The sequence below is a fragment of the Pyrgilauda ruficollis genome, unplaced genomic scaffold (assembly GCF_017590135.1).
Source record: "Pyrgilauda ruficollis isolate IOZ18807 unplaced genomic scaffold, ASM1759013v1 scaffold29, whole genome shotgun sequence".
Classification (NCBI taxonomy): domain Eukaryota; kingdom Metazoa; phylum Chordata; class Aves; order Passeriformes; family Passeridae; genus Pyrgilauda; species Pyrgilauda ruficollis.
Genome location: NW_024524266.1, coordinates 14,947,456 through 14,972,054, shown reverse-complemented (window position 1 = coordinate 14,972,054; position 24,599 = coordinate 14,947,456). Strand labels below are relative to the sequence as shown.

At 39.6% G+C, this 24,599-nt stretch overlaps 1 protein-coding gene across 8 annotated transcripts in view; it reads left to right on the top strand.

Moving 5' to 3' along the window:
* The window catches only part of DMD (dystrophin), a 1,148,466-nt gene that overhangs the window by 1,048,908 nt on the left and 74,959 nt on the right, over positions 1-24,599 (top strand). For all 8 annotated transcript variants that reach the window (XM_041472370.1, XM_041472371.1, XM_041472365.1 and 5 more), the window contains one exon: positions 23,195-23,256. In XM_041472370.1, the coding sequence (XP_041328304.1) occupies positions 23,195-23,256 (62 nt within the window). The remainder of the gene's footprint in view (positions 1-23,194; positions 23,257-24,599) is intronic.

Genomic DNA, 24,599 nt, shown 5'->3' with positions numbered 1-24,599 from the left:
CTTGCCAGCCTGCTGCTCAATGGTACAGGTTCATATAAAGTCTGTCACTTTTACTCAAGAATCTGTACCAAGTAACAGATTCTGCTAAGAATCTGTAAAAGATGAATGCACAACAAAACATGGTCAGCCCTCCTGTTACGTGGAGAGTGCATCTCCTCTGTGCTGGGTTTGGGGGTTAAGTGATGCTATTTATATATCATCATTTCCCCCCTTCTCAGGAAAGGAAATGTAAGTGCACACATCATGTCTAGTGAAACAACATTCAAATATCATCTCATCTTGCACTGTTTGGAATTTTGGAGAGAAGAAATGGCATCTCCTGCTGAAGGAGACCAAGGCAGATTATAAGCATACTCCAAAGTCCTTTACTGGAAGAGGTGGGGCTGACAACCTTTTTTCCTCAAAGTTTAAAGAGGACTTAATTATCTGGAAGCACATTGCAGCAATATTTTGCAGTTTGAGAAGGAGTTTAGCACTGGTTCTCCTAAACGTACCTAGAGGTATCCTGCTCACATAGGTCTGGTTCAAGGAAAAGCACATGGTCAATACTGGGAACACAGCAGTTTTCCTCTAGAAACAAATATTTTGTGTGCAAGCAGAGAGGGGTTAAGAAAAGCAAAGCAAGAGGAAAGATGTTAGTGGAAGTAGATGATGAGCAGAGTGAGGTCAGTAGGACTGCTGGTTTACTTTGCAGTATCCTGGATTTTCAATAATGAGCACAGATCAGAAGTAACTAAATGTGCTCTAGCGTTATGTCTCTGGGTTTTAATTTGGCACATGAAGATTCTTTCTTTACTCTTCATCTTCTTAAAATACTTCATTTTGCATAATTTTGCAACAAAGAGTCTTTAACGAGTAAATACACCCTAGTGCATTGTAAAAGATGGGGGTATTATCATTTCATGAAAGATATTCTTGTATTTTAAGATGGGGCACATTTTCATGCAGTGATTGTCTTTCTAGAACCTGCCCTTGCAGTATTGATAAAGTTTTCAGCTACTTAAACCTGCAGAACTGGAAAACCCTTAAAATGGTGAATACTTATATACCTAAGGAAAATCACTCTCAGATTAACTAAAAATTATCCATGGTAGGTTGCCATTTGGTGCTTGGCTCTTGGAGGGCTTTAACACAGAAGGGGACTGCAGTAACTCTAAGGTTCTGAAATATCAACATATATGTTTATATGTTCAACCTCTTTCCTTTAAATAAGCACAAGTTCATTTTCCTTATGTGCTGATTGACTCCACTTTTTTTTTCATTTTTTGGTGGCTTGTCAGATGCTTTCTGGGAGATACAGCATGCCGAAGCAGTTAATTTTCTCTTAGACTTCCATATCTTACTGCAGTGAACATACTTACTGAACTGTAATATTTTGCAGAAGTTTTCCATTTGATCTTCACAGATAAATTCAGTGGAAGAGAGTAGCATCATAAAAAGGGTGTGTTTCTCTGAATCCAAAATGTATTCTTCATTTAACTAAAAGATTTTGTGCCTAGCATTCTTTCTAATTTCTTTGTAAATCTAAGTGTAATACTCGTTTCTTGCATTGCTGAATCTTATAATCATCAGTTCAGTAACTCACCTTTTTTTAATCAGCTTTGGAGATCTTTTTAGATTATTAGCTCTTTGCAGTAATTGAAGTATAACATCATTAGAAATATTTACCTAAATTGCAAGGGGTTGATAGCCTTGTTTATTGCAAAAGTGACAGGCAGAGAGGAAGGATCTGTGACAGACTTCTGTTTTCCATTCCAGACTTAATTCTCAGACAGACCCTTGAGCAGTGGTGTGGCAAATGAGAGGAAACTGCCAGTTTCTTACTTATCCAAAACAGTTAAATGCTATGTTTCCCCAAATATATGTGGATACTTTCTGTTTAGGCATATCCTTGAAAAAGCTACTGAAGCTGTTCATTAAAGATGTTTCTGCATTTGGTCTGGAAATACAGAAGGAGATGCACCTCTGTGAGCATGGATTTCAGATTTGCCATACTAGTTGCAGATTTCCCTAATAGAGACTAAACTCTGAAAGTAAAAGCAATAAATGAAATATCCTCAACTTTCTGTTTCATAAATTATTCTTCTTTAAAATCATACCCAGCTTCAGCCTATAGAAACCCCAGAGAGTGGGAATAAGTGCCTTGCAGCTGTTTTCCTAAGTGTAACAGACTGTATTTTGTAGTTGCAAATGTCAATGATTACAGGAATAAAAAATAAAAACCAAGAGTTAGAACTACTAAACCAAAACCACATTTTTATTTCTCATCTATAAACTTTTAGTGCAAGTAATTGGGAATACAGGCATCTTGAAATTTTACTTCAGTGTTTAGAAAGAAATTTCTTCCAGATTTCTGGCAGTGATATCTTTTCAGCCAGTAGGATACCGTTGTTGAATAGCATGTTTTAGCTCTGTATTTCAGATTACTTTAAGTATCACCTGAAAATTAGAGGTTAGAAAACTGATTCCCAAAGACCTCATACTGATGAGTACACCATCATTTCCAAACACTGGTTTGAACTTCAGAATCTAAAGTTAGCCATTTTGATAGAAACCACCATGAGATTATGTCTTTGGCTATAGTTGCACTTACCTTATTTGTTTCCGAATTACTGCTCGTTAATGGGACTGCTTATGCTTTTAATACTGCTGTAATATTACCTAATAATTCCATTACAGATAGTGCTCTAGATCTTTGACAAATACTTATTGCTGCACATTCCTCATTCATCTGCTTTTCCACTATTTTAATTGTGATATGGCACAAAAGCAATTAAAACCTTACTAATATGGTTATTACATGTTAAACTTACTTTCATATGCTATTATATCTTCTCCTGTTTCTAGTCTGAAGGAGGAATAAATATTTCATTGTACTTTTAACAATCTTGAAATGAGCAGAAGAACCAGAGGACTCACAGGTTATGGTGGTAGCAATTTAGGCTGTCATCAGACTTGCTGCCAGAAATTTGGAAATCAAAATTAAGTTCTTCCTTTAAAGCAGCTTGCATGGATCGAGAGAAATGTTCATTGATTTCAGCAAAGTTGCTTCTTGTTTCTAGCACTCTAAAAGGGATCAGAATGTGGCCGTCAGCATTCCCTCTCCTGTATCATGTTTTTTCACATCAGTGCCCAAAATATTGTAGAATCAACATTTGCCGCTAGCAGAACGCAAATCTGTATCTGTACGGTGTTCTCTCGAGAAAATTGAGCGCAAAACCCTCAGCGCTGCTTTGCTCTGGGGCATTTGTTCACCATTCTAGAAATAAGGAGTGGAAAAGAGTCTGTCAGTGTGAATCCTTTATCAAACTCGCCTGTGAGGGAATGCCCACATCATGTGGTCTCACAGTAGTCTTCTCTGCTTTGAATTGAGTCAGTCAAGGGGAATCATTTCTCGCGTGTCAGTGCCAACTTGGTTTTGGTCAGTGGGTGTATTTAGAACACCCAGAGACCTCCCAAACCAATCTTATTTTGGAACACATGACTTTTAAAGTACTTAGAAACTTCTTCCCCCATTTTATCCATTCAAATTAAGCTTCCACTGACTTAAAGAGACCTTTCTTACTCTTACTGACTCTCCTTTTCTTGCTGTTATGCGTTAAGTTTATCTCCTACAAAAATAGTCATTTAAAGACCAGTGGTGCTCTGACATCTCCAGTCTGGAGTTCTGCTCATCTCTTCAGCCAGTTCTGTGGCACACTTCAAGGATACTGACAGAGGTTGTCACTGCCTCGCCTTGCCTTCCCTTGTTGCATCTTGCAGATTTTCAGCTTCCCTCAACTTGCCCTTTAGTAGATCCTGCCAATAACTGTTTGACATCTATATCCAAACATTTCCTTAAGTCACAGCTGCTCTGTTCTTTGTGGAGAAGTTAGACAAAAAAGGCAACCGACCCAAAAAACATCTAGAAAACTGTCTCCTGCCTCATTGTCTGTTATTTGACAATTTGCTTGCCACAATCTTCTCTGAGCTCAGTCTGCTGCAAGGCTCAGCATTCTCCAAAACAACAGCTCAAATATTCTAATTTTATACTCTTCAGGTCTTTTAATACTCACCATATTAAAGTGATGTCTATCAAGTAAAAGCATTTGCCTGGAAGTTTGTTTGTTTGTTTGTTTCTGAAATCTTCCTGAATTACACAGCATATTCTTTTTGTCTTAACTAAGAAAATAACATATGTGCTGGTGAATAATGAGTATGTTTTTTCAGCAAAATATGAATAATTTGGGGTTTTTTTATCAATGCAAGCCATTCATAAGTGTACCATGTGCTGACAACTTTTAACACAGCTTCACCTCGCAGATTTCCACAGCCAGTGAGACCAAACAGGTGGCAACCCCCAATCAGTGCCTTGTTATCTCTGAGGAGCTTTGATCTACCTAATGTATAATAAATAAGATACTGCATTTTAATAATCTTGCTGCTTTCATATCACTTGTCTTGCAAGTTCTTATTTACAAAAACTCATCCTGACATTGTTGGGGTTTTTTTAATTAGATTTTTTTTGATCATTTATTTATTTCACCATACCTACCAGTAGACAGATGATACAACAGCTGTAAGTTATTATACTGTATATCCACTGCTTCCCTATCCACCTTTGTCCTCTTCTTGTGGCTGCAAAAGATGTAACCACTCTTTTTTTTCTTCATTAACTCTACACCATAGAAGAGGCTGACCAGATGATCTTTTTAGGTTAAGATATTGGCTGACAGAAAATGCAGTTAGGCCTAAAATTCCCCTTGTTTTCTACACAAAATTCCCATTGTTTTCTTCCCCTTGTTTGTACTCCTCACTATAAGACCGTATTATCCCATTAGGCTCCAGTAAAGACCAATTTTATTTTTTCACCAATTATATAAATTTGAAGAAACTCCTTTAAAATAGCATTCTCAGTTCTGTTCATACATATAAATATATAACAATCTAGGTTTGGTGGTGCAGTATTTTTAGCAATTTAGTACTCATACTACTACTCAAATTCCATGTACTTATTGTGGTCAGTCTGAAGGTTTGAAGGCAGGGAGGATCAGAGCAAATATCTGTTTAAAAGGCACTATAAAGCAAATTATATTTACACAATATATAATAATATAGAATCATAGAATACTGTTGCATTGCTTATGATTAGGTATTCTTTTTATTCACTGAAATCCAGTGCTGAATTTCTCACCAAACTATGCAGTGTCAAACTTGGCATTTAATTAAATGTTAAGTTAGAAAAAGAAAAACTTTACAACAGACATTTAATTTTGCTCTAAAAGGTATTTAAAATTATCCTCATAATTGGAAATTATATTTTTAAAAAATGTAGAGAAAATACGATTTTAGCATAAAGACCTAAATTAAGAAAATAGGAACTGTCTTTTTCATTGTTGGAGTTGGTGGCTGATTATATAAACTACCCATCTAGGAACAAGTTAAAAAAAAATTTAAAATGCATCAAATTGTTTTGAGCGAGAGAATGGGATGGTCTGTCAAAGCGAGAACAATGTGTGCTCAGTAAGGAATGCAGCCAAAATTTTGTTTGGAAGTAAAATTCAGCTCAGTGTGTAGCATGCAAGGCACTAAAAGGGTTAGAGCATCATCACTACACGCTGTGCTCTTGCAGCTCACAAACTTGGCAAGATGCAGCAGTGTTGTGTGAATACACAGTCCAAGGGAACAGGATATTCTTCTATATTCTACGTTTTACCAGTTTCTTACAGAAATTTCTACCTAAACCACTGCTTTGTATATAAATCTAAGAAAGAAATGCTGGTATGCATTGGGAGTGCTTCCTCAATTTGATAATTTTGTCAAAAATTCTGCCATTTTACAAAAAAAAAAAAAAAAAAAAAAAAAGTGGAAATAATAGTTTTTTTTCTTAGAAAAATTGACTGCTGCAAACTTTGGAAATTACATATAAAGTATTCAGCAGACTTAACTGGTACTGACTTGGTTTTGTCAGATTAGTCGCATCTGGACAGAAAATTCCCTGCTTAAAAATTATTATTTTGATTACCAACTGATTTCTTTGTGAAGCTCATCACAAAAGCTTGAGGATCTAGTGCAGCAAAGAACTTGTGACTGTCCTGCATGCCAGGTAAATCCCAGGCATTTGAGCTGATCCAGAACTCGTCTGGCTCCCCAGTGTAGGGAGAGGTTGTAGCCATTTGATGGATTTATTCTGCAGGCCCAACTGGTTTCAAAAAGATAACATGGTTTTTTCAGCAGATCAGTGTCATCAACTCCTACATTAGGCCAGATAATTTGAAATGAAAAAAATTACATTTTTAAAATCAAAATGTGAAGGAAATCATGCTTTGGGTCCATAGGAGCACTAAGTGGGAAGTAGAGGAATACCATGGACTGCTGTAGGGCCATCCACCTCTCAGCAGTAAGAAAAGGGTCAGTGTGTGAAATTTGGACCAAGAAATGACAATTATTCTCAGGGCAGACACACATAGCAGTGTAACTAAGATAATATCCCACTAGAAAGTTCAAACAGCCAAAATATTGCCATGTTTGGAGAGTTGCTCTCTCTTGGCTATTTCATAGACTAAATGATTTAATTAAAAGGCAACATAGACACAGCCCCACTGGCCTGGTTTTCTACAAACTGAAAGAAAGTTTCATGTACACTGCTGACATGGAAATAATTTGTAAAAACAGACACTTTCTTCATCTCTTATCAAACATAGTGTACTGTCATCAACAAATGATTGTTTTCATTGCATAGATTCCCTTCTAATTATTTTTTAATTTTAAAGCTCAGTGAAGTATAATGTTTACAATGAACATGATCAGAAAAATTAAAATATGGCATAAAGTAAAAAACTATTTATTTGGGGAATGAAAGACTTTTAATGATGATACCTTACTCACAAACAAGAAATACATTTCTTTGTTTGTTTCCTAAAATGTAATTCTTAGAGCAAACCTTAATATGGAAATCCACTAAAAATAAAACTCTCCAACGGTTTTAGTTCAGTATTAAATACCCCTGCTTTAAAAAAAAAAAAACAGTGGATTAGAGGGGTCTAATCCTCCACTCTCTGCTTGGGTTCTACTTGGCAGAATTCTTAGTCTGTCAGCTTCTGCAAATCTTTGCAAAATTATTTTTATCCTTAATAAATTATTTGCTCTGTTAGTTACCCTAAAAACAGAACAAATCGAGGGACATGGGTAGAAGGATAATAATTTGAAAAATAATTGCAGTAGAATTTTAAGAATGAGAATGAAGAGCAACTGCAGCAACAAAACTGTGGAAAAGTAACAAAAGATCCATTTCTCAACACTGAAAAAAATTTAAATGTCCACAAGCAAAATAAATTTTATTGCTAAAATACAAGAGTATTTAGAAATCACATCTTAACCCTGTATAAGGTTGAAGGTCTCATTTTGTATTATTATTATTATTATTATTTTCTCTTGCCTGATGTGTACTAGTATAAAGGCATTACCTAAAGTGGTGATAATTATTTGCAAAATGACATTTTGTTCTGAAGTTGGTAACCACAGACCAGAGCTGTTGATAGTAACTGAAGAAAAATTATTTCCCTGAAGAGAAGAATGATGGTTTTTTGGTTTTTTTTAATACAAGACAAACTGATTTTGTTATTCTGGGATTAGAGATGAATGCTCAAACACTTGTAATGTTTTATGAGACAGAAGGTGTGACTTTAGAAGATTCTTCTTTCTGACTTTAATGACAGGTAGAAAATCTTCCACACAGTACACAATATGGTACCTGTGTATTAAATTTATGCCAGTATGAAATGACAAATTCTGGACACTATTAAATAAACAAATGGTTGAGTGTTGTGCTCTGCATTTGTAGTGCACCATGTAGATATAGAGAAATCTTGGTTTAATTTAATACCTTCTTTTTTCACTGGAAAGAAGGTGACAAAAACTGTGTGATGTTTCTTAGGCCTGATAACAGGAAATAAGGTATTTTGAACTTTTAAAATAAGCTGTCTTTCTGTGTCATGCAGTGAGGGAGATGATGAAGATGAGTAACTTGACTTAGTGCTAGCAATAGGAATTTTCTTTTTAAGTCTGGACTATTTTAGAAAAAGCTGAAGATTTTGATATGGTAGATTGTAGGTTGACATTTCTGATAATGTGTTCAGAGGAGTTAGATGTAACAGCAGGAGTCTAAGAATGTTAATATGGACCATAACCGATATTTAAACCCTTAATATTTTAGGGCTGCGTGGATTGTTCAGCATTTAGATTGCACCTTTGAAAGCAATTTCCTAAAGCAGCAAATAGTTCCAAATACAAATATTTGTTTAGTTCAATGTGGAAAAATGCTCAGTATAGAAAGCACATAAGTATTTTGGCTGATTTTGAGCTAAACACATTCACCATTGTTCTTGATTTGATACTGGACTGTGGAAGGTCCTTGAATTCATCTGTGTACCTTTGATCATAAATGTCAAGTCTCTTTGGCTTGGGCAGACAAGGCATTTATGATTTTCATTGCAAATTTTTCACAGTGAAATTTGGCTGTGTTGTGAGAAAGGAAATCATCATTTTGCATGTTTATTCTTTCCCTAAGAGATTCCATTTTCTGTTAAATAACTGAGATCAGAGAACTGCATGAAAGAATGCCAGTAGAACTGCAAGCTATTTAAGACCTTGCTGAGATGCACTGTGAGACTTTTGGCTCAACTGTAACATACGAAATACTGAAAGTGCACCTAGACATTGAGTTCCACTAAATGCTGTTATTAGGCTTTGATAACCATGAAGTTTAAGCAATATAGTTTAGCAAATTTTTTTCCTATCAGCTGTCACCCACAGGATTGTTCCCTGAATTAAATGCCAGCTACTGTGCTGGGGATAGGAGGAGCTACACAAAGATATCTAAGTGTAAAAGCTGGGAGCACTGCTTTGTAAGGAAAATCATAGTGTAGTTAAGTAAATGGAAGGTGGAGAAGCTGTCTGGAATTATGTTGAACATGTGCTAAAGCATAAATGCTTGGACTTGCCACAGGATACTTAAATGAAATCCTTCTCATCAATAAAATCCACTTACTAAGAAATAATTTTTATCTTACCTCAAAATCCTTTATATCCCTCTTTACTGAAGGGTTTAAGTGCTAAGGTACTTTTCGATTCAATTAGGATAAAATAATATCTGTGCCCTAGGACATGGCTCCATTATTATAGCTGATATTGGTTTGTCTGTCTCTGGAAGCCCCAGTTAATGTAGGCATCTGTGTGCCTGTAGTTGTTTCAAATGCCTGTATATAAACACTAATTTTCACTCTTTGGCACGGACAAGATGAGATTGTTGCCACTTGCCATTAAAGGGTGCTGCCAGAGCTGTATGAACAATTGTCTCATTTTCTAGCTAAAGTACATTTTTTTTTCATAGGATATTGTTTAGAAATGAAATAAAAAGTTCAATTGCAGAAATGGCAAATGAGAAGCTTTTGCTTTCCAGATATTTTTTCTTGCTGACCTCAGGCTGGGAGTAGTTGCTCAACCCGAATCATAGTGTAGTTAAGTAAATGGAAGGTGGAGAAGCTGTCTGGAATTATGTTGAACATGTGCTAAAGCATAAATGCTTGGACTTGCCACAGGATACTTAAATGAAATCCTTCTCATCAATAAAATCCACTTACTAAGAAATAATTTTTATCTTACCTCAAAATCCTTTATATCCCTCTTTACTGAAGGGTTTAAGTGCTAAGGTACTTTTCGATTCAATTAGGATAAAATAATATCTGTGCCCTAGGACATGGCTCCATTATTATAGCTGATATTGGTTTGTCTGTCTCTGGAAGCCCCAGTTAATGTAGGCATCTGTGTGCCTGTAGTTGTTTCAAATGCCTGTATATAAACACTAATTTTCACTCTTTGGCACGGACAAGATGAGATTGTTGCCACTTGCCATTAAAGGGTGCTGCCAGAGCTGTATGAACAATTGTCTCATTTTCTAGCTAAAGTACATTTTTTTTTCATAGGATATTGTTTAGAAATGAAATAAAAAGTTCAATTTCAGAAATGGCACATGAGAAGCTTTTGCTTTCCAGATGTTTTTTCTTTCTGACCTCAGGTTGGGAGTAGTTGCTCAACCCTGAACCTGCATTTCTATGCAAATAAATTATGAGAAATGTCACCTGGATCAGATGAAAGAGTTAGCCTGGATGGAATTACTGGTGAGGCCAGTTAGGTGTAGCTGCCTCCTCTGCCATCAACTTCTCTAGACTGGCTCCTTCCCCAAGTGCAGTGCTCTGCTTTCTGGATCCCCACATAAGACATTTAGGAAGGGAGAGCAAAGCATTCTTGCCATGCAGGACTAAGCTTTGCTTATCTTGCACCACTGGGTATTGGGAATTGGGAGAAGCTAAAGTTTGTCTAGTTTTGTGATTTACCAGGAAGGAAGAGCCATCCCTTTCTCACATTAAGGCTCTGTCTGGCCCAATCAAGGGAAAAGGTTAGGAGTAGATCTCAAACTGATCTTTGCTAAGGTCAACAGCCTCAACATCTCTGGGAAGAGGGTGAAAAAGCCTAGTGTGTACATAAAAATAGGCAGGGCCTCTTGAGTTTGAATTATACATTATGTGTGGTATATTGTAATCATTGATGAAACAACAAGGTAGGACAGGTTCAACATATATTATAAAGCAAGAGAAACTACAAGTTTCTGTGAGGACACAGCAAAGCGTCCATTGCTAAAATACAGACAGAATACAGACAGCAAAACATGAATGCATTAATTCCAAGGTGCAAAGTCTGCCCAACTAGTGGTCTGACTGGGAACTTGTCTGTACATAGCTGTAATAAAATGCAATTGATTTCATTGTTCTTTTCTTTTACTACCTAACTGTAGCCTCACCATTGGAATATCCTAGTAAATCATCTTCAAGCATGATCTCAGTGGCTTTTTTCCCCAAAAGAGTATTTTCTCTTCGATGTGATTTTGAAATAGTCCCCAGTGTAAGAAAAAAAAATTCTGTTTGTATTATATTAGTCACAAAAATAGATTTAATAATGTCAAAAATATGTATATCATGGAATGCAACACAACCAAAAAGTAAATTAGTACAAAAAAAGAAGGGATTCTTCTCCTTTAATGTCTGTGGAAGCCTTTGAAAGAGGGGGCAGCTTGTTAGGGATTGGGAATGCAGGGTGAGCAGTAGCTAGGATCAGGTTTTCTGGTCCTGGGTGAAGTAGGACTGCAAGATACAGTGTTTCCTGATATTGAGATCTATACATTGATAGGAAACAGTAGAGAAGTTAATGATTTTGTAAGCCAGCTTTTGTGTTTGCAACACATAATTTTATGCATAGAAAGAAAGATTTTGAGGTGAAAAGAGCACCAGTGAGTGAGAGATTTTATGAAATCCTTCTTATTTTAATCCCTCCAGGAGGCAAAACAATAATTTATTTCCAACTGGGCATGCAAAGAAAAGAAAGAAATGGAGTTTGTCTTTGCTGCTTTGTTTAATTTATCCTTATTAATCTGCATTTTTTTCTCAACCCTACTCCCTATAATGATAACCATTCATTTTGTCAACACAGATTCCTCAAACCAAGAATTTACTATGGTCTAATTATAATTTTTCAAGTCTTATTTGTGCATAGTAAAGATCAGCAGGCAATTTTGTTTGACCTCAGTTTTCAGTTGGCAGATTTTAAGTCTTCTTTTTTTTAATATATATATGGTTTTTTCCCTCCTCTTAGCTTTCCAAAAGCCTTACTTCAGAAGGGGTTTTACTACTTTTAGTTTTCTAGCATTATGTCAGCATTTTGCTTCTTGATCTCCTATTTTTGGGACTATTCACACTCCAGTTCATCTCCATCCCAGAAGAGTAAGGGTTACTCCTTCCTTAATTTTCTTTCTTTGCTGTGGTTTCTTGTGGAAGGGAGAAAAGAGCTTTTGCTATTTACAGGAGCTTACCTGAAGAGCTCACGGCACTGGGGGGATCAGGATGTGCTATCCACCCCTTCCAGCGATGTGTGCAATCACACCCAACCTCAGTCCCACTCTGCTCCTCTTTTCAAGGTCATACACGTGGCAGTAGAGACTGAACACTCTGCCACTGTCACTATCACCTTAAAAAATAAATGTAGCCTCTCAAAATTTTCCTTTCCAAGATATCATCAGGCTGGAATTAATATGTATATTTAATATACTCAAAATGACAGGCACCCTCTCATTCACCTTTTATCAACAGCATGCAGTGTGGTGCAACATAAGGCACACACAGGCTGCTCCTGAGGCTCCACTGTACCCATCTTGTAGGGTAAACTACAAGATTTCACTTTTAATCAGGTGTCCTTACTGTAGTAAAAGCAAGTACAGCATGAAGGAATGTGAAAGCTGTGCTGCTGTGCATTCAGCAGGAACAGAAGTGTTCCTGTCACACGTGCCAGGTACCAATACTTTCCATACCGGCATTACATTGCTGGAAGCTCTGTAATATTTACTGGAGAAATATTTTAAAAATAAAAACAAAAAAAATAAAATAAAAAAGAGGATACATCTTCCTCTGTCTATTCCAAGAATATCTCAGTGACAAAAATTCTTGTGAGCTCCATTTGCCAATTACCTGCCTTAGAGGGCAGAGAATGAGCCCAGGGTAAGAAGAAGCACCAGCTTGTCATCCTTCATGTGGGACAGAAGTTGGGTTTCCCTCTGGACAGGGAGTGGTAAGCTTCTTCCCCAGTACCTATGGTGTAAATGACTGATTTTAAGTATACTGGGCTCTGAATGTCTTACTAGTTCTTTAGTTTACAGTGCAGTGTTGGGGAAAACGAATGGAGCATTTCAAAACTATTTTCTTCGTTGCATTTACAATATTTTAATGTGTTTTCAGTGGTAATGTGAAAAAAGGAAAAAAAAAAAAAAAAAAAACAACAAACTAGCAGCATCCAAAACCAGTATTCTCTTCTTGGCTTTTCTGAGAGAGCTATAAACAATTGCCCAGACACCATGGAGGTGTCCACCTTGGAGCATATTTAAGACACATGATCCAGGAAAGTGCCATTGTGCCATCCTAATTGATTTTTAACATTTATTTATACCAAGGAAAAGAAAATAGACTCAAACAGTGTAACAAATTAGCCAGCACAACCCAGGGCACCACAGTATCTTCTTAAATGCAAAGCAAACTAATCCACTGTCCAGATAACTGAGAAATGGTAAAGCCACACTTACAAGGAGGCTACACACTTCAGAGAGCTCTGGAAGCAAGACTTAGCTAGTAGGAAAATGTTGTATCTTCACCTTCAATGACAGTAAAATTAAAGAAAATGTCGCTTTAGTTTTCTAGCTCATAAAATGCTAAAGTTACAAGCAAACTTGTACCTTTAATGTCTACCTTCATTTTAGGCAAGTCCCAACCCATTTCTGCAATTGGGTTTCCACATCTCTCTGTAACATGGAATGATGATGCAAATCTTGTACATAAAACTTACAAGGATTTATACTCAAGTGTTAATGCTTAGGAATCGATTAATTTATGTTCATATAATTAGTTTTAATGTGTACATGACTCTGGCACTTCCTCCATTGAAAAGGGACAACACTCTGAGAAGAACTTATCAAAACAGAAAAATTTGCTTTCTTAAATGCAGAAACTCCAGTGACCCTTTGGACAGTGAGCAATGCAGTCAGACTGACAGCAAATCCAAGTCATCTTTCTATTTTTCTTTTTTCCTGAAAGAGTTTTGGGGTAATAAGGCCACTTCTAAATATCATCCCTCATTTTTTAGGCAGCCATGATTTCCTTTAAGCACCTGGTGTTATTAAATGTTGAAGACGTAGATACATTGATTAGATACAGTCCAGGACAAAAGAAGAGTACAGGAGAAATAAACACTGCTCTTCTTCTGATTAAGGTCTCTGTATAGGTGCACAAGTTGACTGACTAGCCCTTGCATTAGAAAAGCACCACAGGGAATTAAAACTCTGCTTACTCTGTAATCCTGTTTTATTATTTATAGGGAGGTGACTATCTTTTATCAAATAAATGGTTTAAAATTAAGCATGGCATAAAAATTGGCTTCAATTACAAATGCCAAAGACAGTAGCCATTTGCACTGCAAACAAAATATATTTATGAAATAAATTATGGTCAATCAAAATAGCTAAAAGCTTTGGTGAATTTGGAGACAACAATCAGAACTACATTAAATAGATTTTTTTTAAAAATCAATTTATAAAGTCAATAGGCCTTAATCCCTTAATCCTTCAATATTCTTGTTTTGCCCTGGATGTTCTTCAGTGAGTAATAGTTTGAGTTGGGAGATCAAAGGGTTAATTTGCTTTTCAATTGGAAAATGACTCAGAGTTACCCTTTATTGTTAAAAAAAAAAAAAAAAAAAAAAAAGAAAAAAAAAGAAAAAAAGTGGTGTGTGGGTGTAAGGTAGGAAAAAAGAGCCAAGAAAATGGATTCACTAATTGGGGTTTTCACCTGCTGTGAGTCTAATTGAATACAATGCTTTAATTGTAACTCAAGGAGAAAGAAGATTATGCAAAGTATGAGAAATTCAGACTGGTTTTTAAATTCTTATTACTTGGCACTATTGTATGGGAAAGAAGACCAGCATGATAATAGCAGCATCAAGCTTCTGTTAAGGCAGGCCAGGAACCTCCAGAAACAGTGAAAATTGAAGGAATGTGTATCAGGGAATCAGTGCTAGATACTTCTGAAGGAAAACAAACCACTTTTGCTGTGAAACGTCTGGCCTCTGGCTACCCGTCCCTTTGTATGACAGAGCAGCTGCTCTCTCCTTGCAGTGAACCCTGAGGTTCCTCCCAACTAGGATGAAAATCATCCTATTTCAAAGACTTAAGGAGAGTTTTGTCACCTCTTAAAACTCGGCTAAAAATGAGAACATGTGAGACTGCTGATATAATACAATTGACAGCCTTCAGCCAGTTTATTCATGTCAGCACTAGAGATGTAGTTAGAGCAATTGATCTAATACCAGGTCCACTAAATTAAATGGAAAATTCCCAGTCTAATGAGTTTTAACATGGTGATTTATGTTTACACAAAAATTATTCCTCTATTTTCTTTCCATATTGGGGTAACATTACAGATACAAGGTCACTGAAAACTGTGAGTTAGACCTGCTAAAACAACATAAATCATCTAGAAACTATGAGAATTTAGCATTTAATTCCAGTAATTTTTATATTTATATTTGAGGGCCTGAGGGGTTGAACCTTGAGCATCTCTCACATACTTCTAGGAAAAAAAAACAAAACTGTGGGCTTTCCTTGAACTGCTTGTTGAACTTTCCTTAAAACCAGATAATCCAACTACCTGAAGCCTTAAGGTGTGCTCTAAATTTCCTGGTGCTTAGGCCAACACCCTCCAACTTCAATGCCTACTGACATCCATGTAACAGGAGTGGGATGAATTTTCCATGCTTCTAGGTGTGCATCTCCCCAGTGTAAAAACAGGGGGATTCTTTTGTACATGGTAGAGAATAGATTTAGATTTGATATTAGGAAGAAATTCTTTACTGTGCGGGTGGTGAGGCACTGGAACAGATTGCCCAGAGAAGTTGGAGATGCCTCATCGCTGGAAGTGTTCCAGGCTGGATGGGGCCTTGAGCAACCTGGTCTAGGTAGCAGGGAAGGTGGAACTAGATTGTCTTTAAGGTCCCTGCCAACCAAAACCACCCTATGAATCTGATTTGAAAGACATTGTTTTTGGGGAGGCTTTACCAGGAAATCACAATATGTAAGGCTTGAAAAACTACTTGGTTATGGGAAGGACTGGGAGCCTTCATTAGGGGAGACTGGCCACGCTGATTTGAAGTGCTTGTGATACCAAAAGGAGATTGTTGGCTTTTATTTGCGCAATGCATATTGCGTAAGAGTTAATGCAAAGAAACATTGCAACAGTAACTCGGCGTGAGCAGAACTATTTCTTCGGCACTGACAGATCCAGCGGAGAAGCTCACCCTTCCTTCCTTGCAGGGTGAAAGCAAGCCCTTAGAAATGGAATTACCTGATTCCACTCATGGATAAACCACTCAGCATTTTAAGCACCAAAATTAAACGCTGAGGAAAAAAAAATTTAAAAAAACCCAAAAAAAACACAAAAGAAAAAGTGCAGGTTAAGGCCCATTTCAAATCTGTCAGGATTCGGTGCATATGTTAGCTAAGTTTTCTTCCCAAGCCCGCTGAAGGCGAACTGATTTGCCGCCTTTCAGCACACCCCTCTCCGGCCGTCCGGCCAGCGCCAAGGCAAAGAACACCCAAAAAAATAGAACGGAAGTCAAAGGAAGCCCTGAGGGCTTCCTCCAGAATAGCTGCACAGCCCCGGGGAGACCGGGGAGGGGCGAGGTGCCCTCAGCCGCCCCGCAGCCGGGATGAGGGGGAGGCTCGGGGCTGAGGGCGTTCAGCGCCGGCACAGCCGCCGGGCGGGAGCGGGGCGGGGCGGGCAGCGCCGCCTCCTCCTCCCTCCCTCTCCCTCTCCCTTTCCCTCCATCCCTCCCTCGCTGCCGCCGTCCCTCCCTGCCGGCGGGGCGGCCGCAGTGGCGCTGAGCGGCTGGGCTGGGCGGACGCGCTGTTTCTGCCTCCGCGGCGCCGCCGAGCAGCCGCCGCCATGAGGGAGCAGCTCCGGGGGTAAGGGCGACGCGGGGCGCGGGCGGCAGGTGCCGGCGGGGGCGCGGCCCGGGGCCATCCCGCGCTCCGCGGCGGGGGCGAGCGGCGTGGCCGGCCGCCGTCTGCGCCGGGCGGGCGGCCGTAGCTGTCATCGCTTACACGGGAAATCGCAACTTGCCGCCGGGTTTCTTCTGGGAACTTGAAAGGGCGTTTGGTTCGGCGCCTTTCCCCCGTTCCCGAGGTCGTAGTTGGGCGCTGGATGCGCCCCGTTGGCACACGTAGGAGATGGCGGTGTGAGCGGCACGCACGCGTGGCACTACCTGTGCCGGTGCCTGTGCTTGTAGCGGTGCCCGTGCGGGCTGGCGGGGGGACAAGCCGCGCCAGGGAATCGCGGCCGTGCCGGAGGTGTGGGATGCGCGGGGCTCGCCTCGTTGCTCCGCGGGTTCCGCGGGTAGCGCCGTGCTGCGCAGCGTCACCTGCGCGGAGCATCGCCTGTGGGGTAGCGCGGGTCGGGCGTGAACTTCAGCGGAATTCCTGAAAGCAAACGTGCTCGGGGGTGTATGGCTTCTTTCCCCCCGTAATTTCATGCTTAGAAGTAATCTTTCAAGTTAATAGGTAGAAGAGGCTGGGAGGGGATTCCCTCCGGGCGGTTGCACTGCAAGTGCTGTATTTCTTGTTGCTATATGGCACCTTATATTGCCTTTTAATAGGTGCTGTAAAACATCTTGCAGCCTGGGACACCGGAGGTGTCTTGCGCTGGAGTTGGGCAAAGAGGTGTTTTTTGCAGGCGTACGTGTGCAGAGCTGGGGAAGCGAGGAACCTGGTTCTATCGGGGATCTTTGACCTTTTTAGCGCTAAGGAATTGTTCAAGGCCATCGCTTGTCTAAGCCTGGATTTGACAAGACCCTGCAGTGAAATTGCTTTGGCAGAAGTGGAGAGGAGAGGCTTTGGAAAGCAAATAGATCAGCCGAGAGTGACAAGCCGGGGGGGGGCAAGGCTCACCCAAACCAAGCCACTGAGCGGGAATCTGTTCCCCTGACAGAGCAGACAAAATAAATGTTTAACATCAAGGGGAGAAAAAAAGCCTTGCTATTCAGTACTTGACAGCTGATATTTGGCCCTTCTCCTGTTTTTCATTTCCAGTATCGGCAAGAAACTTTAATATGTATTGGTGCCTGCCTTCAGCAGCCTGATAAATCTTGCAAAAGCCAATAAAACAGGCTAAAATCAAATTCCTGCTGAAGAGACGCTGATCCTTGGCTTAAACAGAAGTAATCTCTGCACAGATCAGTAGTCTCTAGATTTACAGATGAAAACAGTAGTTCTTTGTAAAGCACAAAGGAGTGCCACCTTTTTACATTGCTAATACTTTCCATAGCACTAACTTCTTTTAGCTTAGGAATTAATGAAGCGCTGTAAAAAGAGAAATATTAAGTCTTTCTTTGCAATCACTGTCATATTCCGTTGAAAACATTTTTCTTTTAAGTGAGAGGTAGTGGCTATTCATAAAAGCTCTTTCAGTTGCATTTAGGTTAGTTTAGTAAAATCCAAACAACTATCATGTTTACTTTGGCTTTTTGACAGCAGTCATAAGGTGGTTGGAGTAACATTTGATTCATGGTAAAGGCAGAAGGTGAGAAGTATTGTAAATCATGTTGTTTGAAAAGAGATGAGTTCAGAGCTTTGTACAATACCACTATATTGTGGCACTCTTTTGTGAGTATATGTGACTATTGCTATGTGATAGAATTTTTTATTCTGTGCACATCTGTGTGTTTGCACATGTTGTTCATGTCGCATTTGCTAATGAAGGGTGTGGGGAGAAGTGCAGCAGAACTGGCTCTGGTATCACCAATGAATGAGCTGTAAGAGTTTAAAAAGGACTCTGCAGTTGCAACCTAAAATTCTGCTCTGGAGCTGAGCAGTGAATAAACAAGACCTAATTTTTAAATTTTTTTTTTTAAAGCAGTGAGGGAGAAGAGATGCAATCAGAAACAGTTAAAAGATTTGTGAATGTTACGGCATGGCTGGTGCAGGAATGTTGGGGGGGGATTTGTGCAAGAATTTGGGTGTGGGGAGCGTTGCTTTCAATTCCATTCCTCTTGCTGCTGGTGTTACTCAGAAGTAATATAAAAAGAATGAAGAAGAAAAAATGACTGTATTTTGTCCAAACTGATCAAGTCGTAACAAGGGAACTGTAATTCAGCCAGTGTGTCTGTTAGGATATCATCTCTTGATTTCTGGTTTCCAGTCCTGTGTGTTGTTGGCTCTGCTGACAGTGATGAGAGACAAATCTCTCTGCTGTTGGCAGAAACAGAGTTCACACAGGCGTAGTGTGACAGAATTCCCTACATAAAAATTATCCTTGCTAATATAATATAATCATCCTTTAATGTAGTGGTCCTGTGGTTCCCAAAGGATGTATCAAGTGAAGGCTATGCTTTCATACCACCGAATTATCAGTGTGTTTAGTGTGCCAGTCACACCCATGCCAAGGTGTCACCACTAGCCATTGCTTCTCCTCTTCTTTTCAGGCTTGGTTTTAATTTCCTTTCCACTTCTACAGCTCAGGTCAGGTGAGAAAGAGGAAAATAAGCCAAGTGAGTGGACTTACATTTTTATTTGTTTCCGAATGCCTGTGATTTAAAAGCTAGTGATCAATTTAGTTGACCTAAATGTAGAGCCAAATTGAAAAATATATCCTCTGAGCATGTGCAGTATTGCAAAACTGCTGGCTGTGTGTGCCAATGTCTTTTTGAGTTGGTGGTTTGTTGGAAAAGCATTTTGAGTACTTATTTCTGCACATATTCTCACTCTGCTTCAGCTGCTGCTAGTCAAGAGGACTCAGACTACACTTCTGACGTCTTTCTGACTTGCAGGCTGTAAAGGGCCTTGTTCACCAGAGTTTAAAACTCTGGCAAACACTTTGCTGCAGATCTATTAAGGATGCTACAGCATTCCCAAGTGTGGTTGAGGCTGCCTGAAACTGCTGAGCTGGCATTTCACTTCAGACGGTGCTCACAATAAGGGCATACACACAAATCCTCCCCCACTGGTCCAACCCCAGAGCTCACAATTAAATGGCCTTTGAAAATGGCAAAGAGGCTTAGGAAGAATAGCCTTGATGGAATCTAACCTTTCCTGGAGCTGCCCTTGTGTGTGGAATAGTTGATAATTTTCCGAGCTGAAGACGTTGAGAGGCGAACGCCTTTTAGCTAGAGCAAAATATCTGCAGCCTTCTTGTGTTCTGCATGTAAAGTACCAGCAAAGTCTGCCCTGGCTCTGTACGGCCACTCAACCTCTAGAGTTCCCTTCCAAGCCTTTGCTTTTTCCTGCAGGAGCACAGAGGGGTGCTGGGGGCTGGCCAGCCCGTCGCTGGGGCTGGTGCCAGGTGGGAGCTGGGTGGTCCCTGCCGAGGGTGGGATCCAGCAGGTGCAGGGCACTCTGCCCCTTGGGTGCTCACTGCTGGGGAGCTGCTGGGGCAAGAGTTAGGGCCTCTACTGGCTTGACTTTTGTGGTCTTACAAAAGGAGTATTTCCTCTAAGTTGCAATGAAGTTTCAAATTAAAGCAAAAGGAGAAATGTACCTGCCCTGCAAATTCAGTCTTTGTTACTTGAACATGAAGCAAATTAAATAATCCTTTACAAAATGTGCATTTCCCGTGATAATTAATCTTATACTATGAAAGAAAACCATGCTGAGTAGAGGTTTGGGGTTACTGGTATTAAAAATATCTGAAACCAGTTGGAGTCCAGTGTTTCTTTGGCAAAGAAAATTTTATTTAAAAGTCTTACAAAAGCAGTTGTGTATTCAGCACTAGTAAATGCCATAAGCTTAAGCTGTACACACTAAACTCACTGATACGTGGTTAGACCTATGATAAAAAATAAAAATAAAAAAAATCAGTAAATTACTTATAGGTATAACTTTGATTTTTGGTACCAGTTTTTCACATGAAGATGATCCTTTTCCTCTTCTGTCCCACACAAGCATGGGATATGTCCATAATCCTATCTATATTCACATTTACCAAATATCTGATGGCTTTTAAATATTTTCATGGGGAATCAGTTTCTTTGAAGGCTGTCAGGTTGACGGCTATGGAGTCTGAAATTATTTAGTTTGTCCATAGAACAATTTGGGGCTACCAAATTAATTTCATAGAGATAGGACGTTATTTTCGGAGGCTTCTTGTAACTGTCCATATAAATTCTTTTTTCTCATTTTTGCTGCATGATTCAGCACACAAACCATGGCACCTCTTCAAACATACCCCACTTCTGGGGCTATCTGCCTGTGGGGAAGCAAGCCAGGCTGGCCAAGCTCATGCCTGGGGAACTATTGATAGCTGACGTCGGGTGGTGCAAACAAATTGCAACTCCTGGTCTGTAGGTGTGAATGTTTGTTTGGGTCTGCAGCTGTTCACCTGAATCATGACATTTCTGGCTACGGGGTTTTCTGCCGTGAATGCACTTCCATCTTCTTTTCCTTTGGAGTGCTGCTGTATCAGAAGAGGCTTTTCGCAGTTGAGTTTTTAGGAATGAAGCTGTTTCTGTTTTTCTTCAAAAATACGATTTATACCTGGGTGTGATAAAAGGTTCTGGTGTTACATTCTCCCTGCAGAACCTGCCCGCTCCAAGCAGGATGGGAAGTGCAGGAGCTCAGATGCAGATGGTTCACATCCACAAGTTTTCACTTGAAGCTAACCAGTTTCTGGGAATAAAAAAACCAACCAACTAACCAAAAAAAACCCCAGACCAGGCTGAGATTTCTGAATACAATTGCATCCACCTCCCTTTGCAGGACTCATTTTTAACAGAGCAAAGAGCAAGACTGCTTTTGCTCTTGTGGTGTCCTTCTCCCATTTTCACTGCCTTCAGCCACTGCAGGAATTGAGAAGGGGCAGGAATGCTGAGGTTATTGAGACAGGGCTTGTTTAAAACCCTGTGCTCAACTAGGACAGCTCTACGGTAGAGTTTTTTTCCTTATGCTTAGTGCTTGTGATCCCTTTCATTCTTTCTTGTAGTTACAGACCAAAATCTGAAAATATTATATATAGTAAGCTGCTGAACATACAGAGGTTACTGGGGCAGTAAGTATTCAGAGGAATCAAATAAATAGCCTGTCTTTTGAGGCCAAAATTAAATCATACTAAAAAAAACCTGGCACAACTTTCTTTTTCCTTGAGTAGAGGTGGTGTTGAAGTGATGCATTGGAAGTTTTATCTCTTCTTAGTCTATAAAGGGTAAATGTGCACTTGGGAACATCAGTGCCTCAAAATGAGAACTCAAGGACTGTTTGTTCTCTAAAACAACCTTGTTGTGTCACTGTTCCAGGGCACAGTGCAGGCCACAGGTGCTGCTGGGTGGTTGCTGGTCTCCTGGAACTGGAAGCTGTGTGCTCCAGGAGCTCACAGTGCTGTGGGTCAGGTCCTGCTCTTCTGCATATGTTCTCCAGAATGATGTGTGCGTGTTGAAGCCTGTATGTCTGCTTTTAAGTACAGAAATGGCACATGTATTTGCTAGTAATGTTATGCTACAAACCTGTTCCGTAAATATATATATATATTTTTAATGGAGACTCATGGTTGTCTCTTAATACAACTGAATTCTGTTTGAATTGAACAGGACTTTACTGGCTACAGGACAGATAAGGAGAATTTTCTTTCAAGCCTTCTATGTTAATGGAAACATAATCATGTTAGCTATGCTGTCATTAAAAAACAAACTCAAAAAGTATAACCTTAGGAGACGTGAGCTGCTGCATCCACTAACACTTCATTCTGTTGACTTTCTCACGCTGTCTGTCCTTCGGCAACACGTTGTGTTGCAAAGCTGGAGGCTGCTGACCTCAATGCAGAGACTCTCCAATTTACATTCTGGTCATACTGCAGCATTTCATAACCCCTCTTCAGCTTTTCCCTGGCTTCCCATTAGCCCTGCTGCCTGACACTGCACAGGGACCTCCAGGGCCAGGGAAAGGGCCTGGGAGTCCCAGGAAACAAGCGGAGCAGCCAAGAGTCTTTGCTAGAAGAGATTGTCACTACAGGGTGCAGCATTGGCCTGAGAAGTGGTGTAAGCTGGTGGTGGATCAGAAGGCTGTGGCTCAGGGGTTTTAGCACAGGTGTGTGGAATGAAAGGAAGGGTTGGACCCACTGCATTGGATGTTCTTACTTACCACATGGGAAAGGGTTGAGAGAGCATGCAGGGGAAAGGAGGTCAAATACGGATCTCAGCATCTGGTCAGGGTTTCCAGAAACTCTTTAAGAACTAAGCCCTTTCAAATGTCTGTCCTCTAGTTTGGAGCAACTGGAGAATGACTGGTACAAAGCAATGAGTTCTTAAGAATTGATGGGTTGCAAATTCCTCACAACATTGACATACTTGCTGTCTTTTTAATTGGCACTACTTTTAATTTTATTTCATGAGTCCTTGCCTGAATAAAGCGCTCCAGGTTAATGCCTCTCATTGAAGGAAGACAATGCCTGGCACCGCTGAGCCCCCCGCCGGGGCAGCCCAGGCTGCAGGCACAGATCTGGCACCATGCTCTGATGTGCAGCCTGCATCACTGCTGTGAGATGGAGAGAGAAATTCTCTTTACTAACTTTCATGTTTTGTGTTGTAGCCATGAGACGCAAACGACCTGCTGGGATCATCCCAAGATGACTGAGCTTTACCAGTCATTAGGTAAGGCATCTCTACCAGATGTTTGGTGCTTTTATTTTTTTTTTTCCTTTCAACTGAATGATTTGCTAAGGCAAAGATTTCCAGAGGAAACAAACCAAAATTGAGTGAAAGAAAGACGCAGAGCTTTCACCAATGTTAAAATTTTCTGCAAGGAAAATACAAAAGGCACACATTTCAAACATGCAGTAGAAAAGAAATTTATTTCATTTAGCACATTTGGAATGTACACTGGGTTTATAAAGTAATTTGGGTGTATTGTTACAATCTCTTTACTGAAAGACTGGAACAGAAGTTAGAAAAAAAATAATCCTGAATCTTTTCACTGTCTAATCTGCTTTACAAAAGGCACATGAAAAAATCAAACCAAGCTGCTGTTAATGTTGACTTTTGGATGGTGGGAAGCCAGTTGAAGCAATTTGCCAAACTGTGTTACCACTGCTTTATTTTTAAAGCACTTTCAATACTTAGAAGGCATAGCAGCTGTCATGATGTCATTTTGAATACCCAAATTGCATGCTTATTATGACTTCAGATGTGCCTCTCTGGTGGAGGGTTTTATTTTTTTTTTTTTCATTTTTTAGCAGCTTTGGAATTTATTAACAGAAGCTCATCTACAAGATAAAATGGGTTAATCTATGCTCTAGTGTAGGCTGCTTGGCAGGCCATTTAATAGCTAACTCTTTGATTTTAATAGTGTGTTAATAAATAATAGAGGGTATAATAAAAATTAAGCTATTTTGCTGAAAGAAATATCAGTAAATATGCTGCATTCGTAAAGGGGGTTACGTTTGTACAGCACATGTACATAAACCAGCTTGAGCACTAGGACTGTCAGATCTAGCATTCTGTGCAGGCTTATTTGCCATGGTGAAAAACAGCTTAAATTACCACCTGCTAAACTCTAGTTTAGCTGCTGAAAACAGTCTAATTATGCCAGTGTAATCTATTTCAAGCAAACTCAGGTATCTCTATGGTGCTCTGCAGTTCAAGGCATGCTAAAAATACTGTAGAGAAGTGATATAAAATGAAGCGATGCAGTGCGAAGATTTTTTTTTCCTTATAATATTAGCAGTGTGGCAGCAGTTGGTTTAAAAATTAACCAGAATGCAGGTTTGTATGCCAAAAAGGGATATAAAATGTGTAAGTTCAGGCTAACCAAATGCAAAAGCAGACAAGCAGGGACTTGACATTTAATTACAACATATTGGCCCATGTGTCTCCTTCATATTTCTGCTCTTAAAGTGAGTGGTTTAAAAGTTTCAGGACAAATGGTAATTGCACTTGCAGACATCCCTTTAATACAGGTAGGTCTTCAAATAGTTGCCTGTTAATTGAAGTGCACT